General features: G+C 38.0%; 1 protein-coding gene across 1 annotated transcript in view; it reads right to left on the bottom strand.

Annotated features, from left to right (window-relative positions):
* KIAA1549L (KIAA1549 like) overlaps positions 1–1,870 on the bottom strand; it is a 250,006-nt gene extending 248,136 nt beyond the window's left edge. The window contains exons 1-2 of the mRNA XM_025215928.1: positions 1,309–1,870; positions 928–1,176 (exon numbers count right to left, since the gene is read on the bottom strand). Of these exons, the coding sequence (XP_025071713.1) occupies positions 928–1,176; positions 1,309–1,870 (811 nt within the window). The remainder of the gene's footprint in view (positions 1–927; positions 1,177–1,308) is intronic.
* Between the last annotated feature and the right edge of the window lie 10,885 nt (positions 1,871–12,755).

Below are 12,755 nucleotides of genomic sequence, written 5' to 3'. Positions count from 1 at the left end.
AATATTTCTATTCAGATGTTATTTAATATAGAAATAAAATAATGAAAAAACATTTATTTTTCTTTGTGCGATTCCCAGGGATTTTTTGTATCATATACTAGCATTGCAGAAGACCAACCAACAAAACAGAAGGATGATATTTTCCTGGTACTAAACAGACTGAGAATGAGGACGGTGTCAGACAAATGATAAATACTCATTTTAAAAGCACTAACCCTGATTTTAAACTACAATATAGTTGCATTAATACTAAATATAAATGGAAACATGTAGACATAAACATTATGTTTACTGTCAAAAACAAATTCTACAGTACATGGAATTTTTCTGTTCAGAGTAATCATTCAGACAAGGATGAAATTAAATCAAACCTATGACCAAACCAAAACAGTTGTGATATATATGCAGATACATTCAAAAAAGATGGGCGGTCAGGAATATCAACAGAAGTTATTTGCTAATACAGGCAGTCCTCAGACTTATGACACAATTGGTTCCTGGAAACCACGTCTTATGTTGAAAAGTTGTAACTCAGAATCAATTTTCCCATAGGAAACAATGTTATAAATGAAGGATTGGTTCCCGAACCAAGGCCTGATACCCTATTTTCACCCAAAATAACCCAGAATTTTGTACAGTACCCACTCAGTTATATAAAATAAATAAATGTAGCTATATTACTTGTCTATATGTATTTATTTATGTATTTATACAATATTGTAAATAGCAATCATATTTATTTGGAAGGATTTTAAGGTGACTTTGCTGGACTTTTTGAAGGAATCTTGACTGGAGTCTTCTCAGGAGTCTTGTCTGTTTTCTTAAAGAAAGTGCACAAGGAAGTTTGGACAGATGTTCTCTTCTTTTGCTTGTAAATTTCTCTGTAGCAGCTATACATGCTGGATATGTCCCTATTCACTGATGCACTGCGTTCAATGTCAGGGTCATGTTCCTCAAACAGGGACATGGCAGCTTCCAAATACTGAAATGCCTCAGTCAACACTTTTGTTGTCAAGACTTTATGAAGAGGAGTCTCTTCAACAGAGGGTGCATCTTCTTCCTCTGCCACTTTTTGATGTTCCAATTCAATGAGGTTCTCATTGGTTAATTCTTCAAAATGGGATGCCAGCAACTCATCAAGATCTTCTGGTGCAACGTCTAAGTTGAGTTCTTTGCCTGTTTCAACAACATTTTTGGTCACCTCTTCAACAGTGTCTGTAAAGCCTTGGAAGCTGGACACAAACTAAGGACACAATTTTCTCCAAACACCATTTAAATTTGATTGTTTGACTTCATTCCATCCCTCACCAATGTTCTTAACTGCATGGTAAATGTTGAAGCCCTTCCAGAAGTCCTTCAGAGTTGGTCTACCTTCCTTCTCAATTGCCCTGATGACCTGGGCAAATGTGCACCTAAGATAGTAGGCCTTGAAGGATGCAGTTACCCCCTGGTCCATAGGTTGCAACAATGGGGTGGTGTTGGAGGGCAGAAACACCACTTTTATAACAGGATGCGTGTCATCAAGGATGGGTGGATGACCAGGAGCGTTGTCAAGGATTAACAACACTTTAAATGCAAGATTGTTTTTGCTGCAATAATCCCTGACACTTGGCACAAAATGATGATTAAACCAATCCTCAAAAATGTTCTTATTGACCCATGCCTTAGGATTGGACTGCCATATCACTGGAAGAAATGCCTTGGAATGTCCCTTCAAAGCTCTGGGGTTTTCCGAATGGTACACAAGTAAAGGTTTAAGTTTAAAGTCACCTGCAGCTTTGGCACCAAACAAAAGAGTGAGCATATCTTTAGCAGCTTTGTACCCTGGCATGGATTTCTCCTCCTTGGCAATGTAGGTTCTCAACGGCATTTTTTTCCAAAGAGTCCAGTTTCATCAATATTAAAAACCTGCTGAGCACAATAGCCATTCTCTTCAATGATTTCAGCCAATGTCTCAGGAAAAACATAAGCTGCCTCTTCATCAGCACTTGCAGCTTTACCTGAGACCTTGATGTTATGCAAATTTGCCCTGGCTTTAAAAGGCATAAACCACCCCTTACTTGCACTAAAAGTCTCAGCATTAGAACTCTCCCCCTGTTGTTTCTTTAGATCATCATAAAGACTCCTAGCCTTTTCCTGAATGATGCCTAAACTCACAGGAGCACCGCGTTTATTTTGATCCTCCAGTCAAATGATTAACAGTTTCTCAACCTGAGCAATAAGTCCAACACGCTGCTTAGTTATCACAGTTGAGTGCATAGGAGCCGAGGCCTTAACATGCTCCTGAATTCTTGCCTTGTCTTTCAGGATGGTCACGATAGTCATTCGGGGGATATCCAAAGCTCTACCCATTTCATTTGGGGTCTCACCTTTTTCAGACCTAATTATTTCCATTTTTGTTTCCATAGTAATTGTTCTACGTTTCTTAGAAGAAGAAACATCACTTCCACCGGATTTATGCTTTTCTGCCATTATTATGGGCAGTTTGGAAAAAGTATGGAAACAGAACAGCGCGCTGGCAGCACAGTGAACTTGTAAAGTACTGTACTGTACAGTACAGTACTGGGACTTATTCTTTATTCAGTACAGGTACAGTACTGTACCATAGTGCTGTAGTGGTAACAGTAGCAGTGATGACTAAGCACCAGAGGAGCTGCCTAGCAAATGGCTCCCAGACGAGCAGCACACTGCTGCTCTGGTCACATGTCCAGAAGTGCATAGGTGGGGTGCCCTCAGATCTGCCCCGAGCGCAGCCCGCCCTCTCTGACCAGACCAGATCTGGGATTCACACTTCCCTCCCCCACCCCATCCCACCCCATGCCCTCCTGGACAAGTGGCAGGAGCCACTGGACAGGTCACAGCTTCTCCCGCAACCGCCTAGCTCAGCCCAGAGCTGCCTGCCCTGCCCCAGTGGGGGCAGCTAGGGGAGCAGGCAGATGAGCTGTGGCTTGAGCTGTGGCTTCTCCCGTGGTCATCTGGCGCAGCCCTGGCACTGCCTTCTTCGCCCCAGCAAGGACAGCTGGGGGAGCAGCCAGACAAGCTGTGGCTTCTCCCAGCACCCATAGCCCCCACTCCCAGAGCCCAGTGCAGCCCCAGCTGCGCAGCATTTGCCCCACCTCCTGTTCCAGCCCCAGCGCCCCCCCGCCGACCAGCAGGAGCCCTAATCTGCCCCCACACAGCCCTTTCCTTCCCCCTCCCCTTCCACCAACAGACCTGTAATCCTGCATTCAGCATTGTAAAGTTGAAACCTGAGTCGGAACTTCGAAACCCAGGTGTCAATTTACAAGCATCATAATTGCGGTTCGTCGGAACTCGAACCGTCGTAAGTCGAGGACTGCCTGCAGTTGATGGAAAGTTGAGATAAGAAACTTGCTTAATCACTCTAATTGTTCCAAATCTATTTTCCAGAGAGGACCATAGAAAACATGGTCACAGGAAGACCCCACCCCGCATCAGAAGTTGCATAAAGCACAAGTAAGTTTCTTTGCATTTCTTTAACCCAAAAAATGTTTGAAGTGAGATCAGATGGGAGTCCTTTTTAGACTCGTGTCCCCTTGAAAACCCATAAAATACAAGCTCTTACTGTGGTATTTCCCTTTGTAACAGAAGGTCACAGAATTAAATTTACAATTACCTATCATCTACAGCCCCCACACTGTAGCACCCTTGTGCCCCACATGTATTGCAGCAGAGTAAATAACTCTACTGTAGGATACTACTTGTGTTAGACAGTGCTAACGTACAGAGGAGTTAATCAATTTACTCCAAATTAATAGCTTTGCACATGTAGATGGTGATGCTTTACTGCAGAGTTAATTAGGCAATTCTGCAGTAAGTATCTCATGAAGATGCCCCCTTTTTTATATTTTGCTTAAATTCTTAAAAAATACTGAGTTCTTGAAGACTCAACATATTATCTAAATAATGACTATGCACTATGTCTTTAGGTACCTTGGAAATACAATGCTAATGCAAACATATGTTCTTTGACTAAGTACAAATGGCTGAAAAGCCTGAGGCTGAACCAATTCAATCTTCACAGGTTAGTCTAAACTGTGTAGATTGAACTGATAAACAAGTTAACGGGCATTCACTTTTGATCCCAGAAATGCAGCCACATGCCTGCAGTGGCCAACGCCAGAAGCTCAGGGGCACTAGAACATGCCTCCCTGCTGGGCTGGAGCAGACAACTTGGGCAAAGGCTAGCCTGCCCACTCTTCAAGGGGGCATTGATGGAGGAGGTGAAAAATATCCCGAGATGCTGTGGGGACTATAAGTTAACTTGAATCTGGAGGGGATCTGGGACAGAAGTTCAATAAACTAATTTAACCTAAATCAGTTAAGTCTGATACTACATCCATCTAGCTTTATCTTAAAATTGCTTCAGCCATTTTGAAAGTGGTTTGTGCGCGCTGAACTTCTGTTGTTACATATTTAAACCAGTTTCTGATCACTTATACTGGTTTATGTCTAATTTCTGTCCCTAGCCTTTGAGACAGGAACTGCATCTTCATATGTCTGTATAATGCCTAGCATCAAGCAAATATATTCATTTTCTATGGTCCTTGTTCTTGATTGCTACCACAATACAAACATAACAGTGGGCGAAATACCCTGCTAATATAAATGGAGGCATTTCCATGGACTTTGCCCATTTAAAACAAAGAAAAATGTCCCTTGTTCCAGATTTTTTATGCTAGATTGTGCAGAATGCTTAGAATTAAGGATATTATACATACTGAAAAAGAAAAAGGTTGGGAGAGGGCTGTTTTCAGCTACTTCCAAGTTGTATCTAGAGATATATAAATTAAAGAATTAATAAATGTTACAAAAAAAATATTTTCCTTGGATCAAACCCTGAGATCTCTACATACACAACCTCCCACTGAAGATAAGATACCTTGAAGCAGTGATTCTCAATCAGGATACTGTAGCACCTTGGGGTGCTTTGAGATCCTTTCACAAGTGCTTTGCAAGATTAGCAACTTTAGATGTATAAAATGATTCATAAGATAAACCCAGATATTTCAAAGAGGAATCAATAAAGTTAAAAGCATTCTGTCCTGTTGGGGAATTTCTGAGTTTTGTAACAGAAGAACTGTTCCATTATTTTTCTGCTAAGAGCTGGCATTTTCTGATGGATGCCTCAGGCCTAAAATGGGTAAGAACTACAGCCTTAAATTGTTGAAATTAAGGGTGGTAGTAACAGTCTACGCCCACCAAAATCAATTCTTCCCAATAATTTTGATACGAGTTGGATCAAGCAACTCCTGATTTGAAAGCTAAAATGAATGAATATCCATGTTTAAGCCTAATTCATAAAGAAATATTTAAACAGTTTAAATGATTCAGCATTAACATACTGCATTAAGAATTGATACATGAATATTAAAACATCTTCTCTATGCATACATAGATAACTTTGTCTTTAGTAATTAATGTCTAGAAAGATTAATTCAGAATCAAATTAATCATATAAATAATTATAGAAATTATCCAAGATTACTTGACTGGACAGTTACAGTAATAACTGAAAAATATCAATATACATTCAAAATATCCTTTATTAAGGTAACCCAAAATTAATATTTATAATAACATCATAGTCACCAAACATGTTTAGCAATAATGTTGATTATTGGCTTTACATTAATAATACTGTATATTAAAAAAATCTGATTGATTTTGAATATTCTGTCATGTTTGGTCTCTATTAACAGCTAATCATAAGCTATATTCATTTTATCATTTTGATGTTTATATGAACCAGGGTTCTTGGTATGAATATATCTTTGTATTTTTCTGATCTGACTTAAGCAAAAGACTGTCAGTGGGTATACTGCTAGATCAGGAGTGCTCTTCACTGGACAAGGGCCTAGAAAACCTTTGGCATGCATACCAATCAGACAAGGAAAAGGTGAAACTGAGATGGACTAGAGGGGTCTAGCAAAAGAAAATGCCTCAGTTTTGCCCAACGATGGCTGAGACTGAGAGCATTTCCAGAGGAAGAAGTATCTGATTCATACTAAGAAAGACATCCAGGCACGTTGTCATTAGATTCACACCAAGAAGAAAATTTCACGCTGACACAGATGTCTCTCCCTCTTGAAAAGAATAAAGAATGACTGAAGGAAATTGATTAGGGTTTTTGTGTATATTGCTGTCCTCCTTAAATATACTAATGGAAAGAGAGGACACCTACATTTGTCAGACAAACTGTCTGACTAGAGGAGAAGGAAATCATCTGCCAAAATGCACAGGCATCTCAAGAACTGAGCTGAGAAATAAGGATGGAGAGATAACGTTAAGGGATTTAAGAGAATCCTTCTGGAGAAAAAGCTGTCTAGAAACCTTGGTTTTTAGTGGAAGATTCTAGACCTGAGGCGCCAATAATGTCTGTGGAAAGCAGAATAAAAGATTTCTGATTTGATTTCGCAAATTTGTCTCCAAACTTAACAATTCCTTCTCCTTGCATCTTCTATCATCCTCCGTCATAAACTTTATTTATGACGTAGGATGAAACTTTATTCCAATTTTATACTTTATTGTTTGTCTTGTGGTAAGAGTGACTTCAGCGCAGCTGACAAGTACAGACATTCTCTTCCCATGGAGATGGCAGGCCTTACTCATTCTTTTTGCAGATCTGGGGAGATGCTGAAAGATGTAAGATCAAGTAAGGCTGATGTTCTGTCTGGAAAAGTAGTATTCCTGAAACAAAGATCTGGTAAAGGTGAAGTTTTGTCCAGAAAAGCAGTCTTCTTGGAACAAAATCTGACCTGTACCTGAGGACATGCAACAGAAGTACTGAGGACAGAGCTTGAACCTTTGGAATCACCACCAGGATAATCAAAGAAAGATATGCTGTTGGCTTCTTTACAAAGCATACATCACATCACAGGTTTAACTAACTTCAGGATCAACCCTGCAATGTACTGAAAGACTCTGCTGTCAATCCAGCAAAATGGTTAAGTATGTGCTTAACTCTGGGTTTTGAACTGTTCTATTAACTTCAGCTGTTGCCTTGGGACCTCTTAGAGGACCAATAGGAGATGACAGTAAGTGTTCCTCCTAATTTAGTATCTCATATAAGATGCTGAAGTCAATACTGCAAAAAACCCAGAAAAACATGTTTGGGCCTCTACATCATAAAAACAAAACAAATCAATTGAAACTATGGTCCCGCTGAATGGTAGACATCCCACCGACTTCAAAAGGAAAAGATATTACTTTCAACTGCATGTGGCCCTATATAAGATTGTACATTCAGTGCTCTGAATTCATCCAAAGGGATAATACTTTGTGGCTAAGATGAAATGCAAATATCTTGTGTGGGACTTCTGCACAATGGTGAACTGCACCCTTTTTTGAAGGATTTCAAATGCTTTAGAAAGACAGGACTGAGGCACAGTATACTGCAAACTCTTCAGAAACAGAATGTGTCTAGCTGTATGTGTAAACTTCTCTGGAAATGTATGATGCCACATATTTATTTAAAAAATAAATACATAAATCATAAATCAGTAAGTCAGGAACAGATCCCAAAGGTCCCAACCATGGTAAAATCACCACAATGATGGTGATTTTGAATGAAAATCAAAATGAAATCACTACAATGATGGTGATTTTCTCCTTGGAAAACCATGCTTCTCCAAAGAGAAAATCACCATCATTGCGCTTACTTACTACATATACTAAAAATATGATGCCTTTCAGATTCCCCTCCTGAGCTCTAAAGCTAATAAAATTCGAATATCCTGTGTAGGTGTATTCAAAGAGTAAAGTCCAGATAGTTTGTAACTGGAATCACATTATCTCTAACATATCTATAAAGCAAAGAACATTAGACATTTTTAGAAAAGGAAAAAAAAAATTCAACCCAACATGCATGTCTTTCCTGTTTACCTTAAACCCCACTTTTCCACTGAATCCCTCATCCTTTCCTTCTCTTGAGAGAAATCTTGTAAACTCATTTATATGCCTGACTTCCATCACTTTTCTTGATAATATACTATAACATCTTATTACCCTCTATGTAAAATAGCCGTCTCTTTACTATTTACTCTCATTTTGAGAGGGGGATTGGGGGTTTTTTGTTTGCTGTTTGTTTGTTTTTGTAATATTAATGATGTGCCAGGATATCTGGAGTTTTGTATAATGTCTTTTTATTAATCAAAACTTTGATTTTTAATATTTCAGTAGTGCCCAAAGACCCCAGTCAGGATTAACATACCATAAGAAGCACTGTATTGATAAACACATCCTACTTTAGAGTGTTTATTTTCTGTTTTCCTATATAGCATCCTACAAAGGTATCTAAACACCACTGAATAATGGTCTTCCACCAAGTTCTTCTTCAACTGATGTGCCACAGACAAACATAATCCCACATCCCGTTAAGAACCTCAGGTCATCACCCCATGTATGAAATAGGGAAGGGCAATACAAAATTTAAAACTATTTCTAAATAGTTTTATTCAAATTTTACTTTTAAATAGTTCTATTTTTAATCTCCAATGAATAATTTTTAGTTTCTATAACAGCAATAAGCACCTTTTTTCTGGTTAAGACTTGAATGGGTTCAGGAACAGTACCTGAATGACAATATATACTGTGCTGTGATTCAGGAATGGTGCCAGTACTACCAGAATAAGGGACTCTGGGTCAGACTATTGAATAATAAACACTGAATAGATGTATATTACAAGTGGAGCCATCTCCATTGTGAAAATATCTGTAAATAATATTCCATTATTTTGTAACAAAACTATATAGATTCTGTATTATGCAAGCTTGCATTTTGAATTACGCAGCTGGCAAAAAATGATAGTTATTTTAAAGTCTATTATTTATGTAAATCTCATATAAATTCTATTATTTCTACAGATATCATTAGTAAAAAGTTTAAAGATTGGATTTCCAAAGGTGTAGATCATCTACAGCTCCAGCCTCCAGCTGAAGCCAACTGTGGAAACCAACACTTTGTAATCAAGCCTTAAACCAATGGTTCTTAACCTTTTTTAGACTCAAAGCCCCCCTCAGAATATGCCAGCTTTTAGTTTTCACTCATTTTTTTACTACAGAAAAATAATATAACAATTCTTCTGTTGCACAGAACTCAGAAAGACCCCAACAGGACAGAATGTTTTTAATATTATGGATTCCTCTTTGAAATCTCTGGGTTTATCTTGTGAATCACATTTACAAACCTAACAGTGCTACTTTGCATGGAACCCCATGGCATCCTTGAAAAGATCTCAAGGCACCCTGGTTCAGAATCTCTGCCTCAAACTTTACCCTGGGTAGTAAAAACTTCCATCTGTCATATCTGGTTACTAGATATGACAAATACCAATAGCAGCAGAAAGTTATAACTACAAACTCATACCACAGAATGTTAAAAATAAAAATGAAAAGAGTTTGAGGATTTTTCGGTACCACTCCTGGAAATATCAGTATAGACCACAGTTCTCACCACATCATGCAATCGTGGGAAGTTATGAAGTTGCACATGATTCCATTTTCTAACCAGCCATGACCCCCATAAAAATTCAGTCCCTCACTAGTAATGTATCCATCTGCCTCAGTAACTCATCAGATTAAAATGAAACTATATAAAAAGGAGCAGACAAGTTTATAATGGTTTCTTTTAAGTCAGCTTCTCAGCACTTCAATTGCATACAAACTAATATAATCTATTTCTTTCTGTTCTTTTCAAAACAAAGAACTACTATTTGATAATAAACTATTCTCAAGGATACACTTCAATTTTAAATCCCACTTCTTACCATTGTAGTATTAGCAGTTTCTGCATTCAGCACACTTCTTCCTTGTCTTAAAATAAGGTGAAAAGCTAATACATTTTCCTTTACTTTAGTAGATAAATCAGAATGTCATTTCTTTAATTTTACAGGCATACATCAATTTTAGTGAGGCTTTTCTCTCACTCATTCTTTAAAAATCTAATCCACGTCATTCATGACCTGTATGTCATTACAAACAACTACCCTGTGTTACTCTTAGCAAAGAGGATCAAAGGGTTTCAGATCCTTCCAAGTTCTTCATTATCTAGTGAAAGCTTTTTCATTTATTCCCACTGCAATGAGTTTATTGGCTCTCTAAAAGGTAGAATACTCCTGATGTTTTTGCAGAATAATGCAAAATACTCCTGATGCTTTTGCTAACAGACATAAAAATGGCTTTATTGTTTTCGAAATTTTACCTCACATAAAATGAATACAAAAGCATATATTTTAACTTGTCATTGTGTGGCCTGTTCATACAGTCACAGACAATAATACATCCAACATGACTGCATGAGGGAGAAGATAGGAGAGATTTCACAGAAAACTGCAAATCCCTAATCAACAGATCTTCACACTGTTCATAGCAGCGCCTTCAAACTTATATAGACCAGGTGCTGGATCATGACTGAAAATGTGTACTGTAATACTGAATGACTCTTTTCACCATAAGAGATCAAATAGATTCTCAGATACAGAGATGGGAGTGATTTCACAATGGTAGAAGAGTACAAATAGTACTTTTGTACAAACGTACTGAAACATCATCCAAATATTACATTACATAGAATGGGTAAGCAGGGGAGTAAGAAGTAGGAATATGGAACTGATTTTACCTCCCTATACAGTGTTAGTGTGATGACAGTAAAATACTTCATGCAGTTCTGATAGCTACATTTTAAAAAGGACAATGAAAAACTGAAGAGGGTGCAGAAAAGAGCAACCAGAATGATCTGAGGGCTGGAGAAAATGTATTACAGTGGGAGACTTCAAAAGCTTAATATATTTAACTTCCCAAAAAGAAAATTGAGAGGATATTTGATTATAGTACATAAGTCTCATCAAAGGGAAAAATACTAGGTAACAAAAGGGCTCTTTAAGCTAAAGGAAAGTGGCAAAACATGAACCAATAGCAGGAAGCCAAAGGCATAAAAATTGCTATTAGAACTGTAGGTACATACATTTAACAGTGAGGAGGAGTAACCACTGAACCAAACTGTTAAAGGAAATGGTAGGTTTATCATCCTTTGATGCCCTTAAAAAAAACTGCAAGTCTTCCTGGAAGATACTCTTCAGCCAAACACAAGTTGCTGGGCTGAATGCAGGAATAACTGGGTGAAATTTTAATGGTCTGTATTATACAGGAGTTCAGATTAAATAAAATGATGGTCCCTTCAAGTTTTACACACTGTTAATGTTTTCTGCTACATAGAAGAATAGGTGTTTCCAGTTTAGACTTAAGGGTACATTTAAACTACATTTAAATCTACTCTAAATATAAGTAAACTGGCACTCTAAACCTCCTCTGCTTCCCTTTCCCATTTTGGTTAACTCATGTGATGTTGCTTGGCATTCTGTTCCTTGGCACCGACCCTCCTACATTTACTATATATACCATCTCCATTTAACAGCTGATTCAATGTCCACTGAAATCAATTGAAGTCTTTCCCTTCAAAAACCCTGGTGGCCTGATAATTGATGATGAAATGATGAATAAGATACAGTAAATGACTTCCCCAGAGCTATACCATAGTGTGCATGAGACTATTTGAAAGCAGATGCTGAGAGTTGAATGTTTATCTGAAAACAGCACCAAGTATTCTTTCACTTATTCTCACCTCCTGCCTGCTCCCACAGTCCAGGAAGGAATTTTTTTTAGTCTAACCATAAGGAATATAAAAACAGTATGTGTGCTCCATTTGTCTGCAAGTCATTCCCAGCACAAAGCCCTTCCTATTTGCTCATGAAAAAGTGTTATCGACATTCACTTTTACCAAAAAAGAACCCATTACAGAGAGATGCAGTCAAACTCTCAATGGGCTGGTGCTAATGGGTCTGCAGGAGGTTGGTCTAAAAATGACCTTTCAAGGTCCCTTCCATCCCTACTTCTCTGTGATTCTATGAAAAGTATCACCTGTGTTCAAAGACCCAAAGATGTTCAGGTATTTACCAACATCTTACTTATATCTCAGATTTTAAGAGCAATATCAGCCTTTTTTCTTAAGTCGTAATGGTCGTGGGATACAGATATTGTGCTAATGTTCCACAGCCTGCAACTAAAGCTACTCCTTAAATGGCAGTGCACTGCAAACATGTTTTCTTTCTCGTTTGATTTTTTAATGTCTACACTATTTCCTTGTAGAGACTGTCAGACCTGGCAAATATCAATTCACTTGGGAGTTAGGTTTAAAAGTGGGTTTTTCCAAAGAATCTTTGCTTATTGCCTTTATAGACATCCAGGGGCAATTTGTAAGGCCCAAACTTTTACTACAGGTCCTTGATTTCTTGAGAGGTGAGTCAAATAGATACCATATTTTCTCATATACAACACTCTCTCCCCCAAAAAATCGACCCCCCAAAATTGTGATGTGCACGTTAGATAGAAGCACCCTACTTTGATTCCTGTGCTACTGTGTAACAATTATGTTATTACTATTGAGGCAGTTGAGGGAGTCAATTGACCTAATGGCTTATTGCTCTTAACTTCACTGGTATTAATTATTATCTCTCATTTTTACTGGTCTTGATGTTCCACTAATGAAGCTAACTTTTTTAGTTAGCAATTTTATTATCTGCTAGTTGCTCCTGGTCTCTTTCCTCCTATTTCACAGCCCTGGAACCCTTTTTGGCTTGTTTCAAAAGTATGGATCAACCCATGGAGGAAAGTTTTCAAAAACAGCTAGGGTTTCAACTTTAGTTAAGCAGGAAAAGGAGAGTGAATCAGCTGTAGACTGG

This window comes from Alligator sinensis, unplaced genomic scaffold (genome assembly GCF_000455745.1).
Source record: "Alligator sinensis unplaced genomic scaffold, ASM45574v1 scaffold57_1, whole genome shotgun sequence".
NCBI classification, from domain to species: Eukaryota; Metazoa; Chordata; order Crocodylia; family Alligatoridae; genus Alligator; species Alligator sinensis.
The sequence above is the reverse complement of the archived record's forward strand: the minus strand, read 5'-3'. Positions and strand labels throughout refer to the sequence as shown.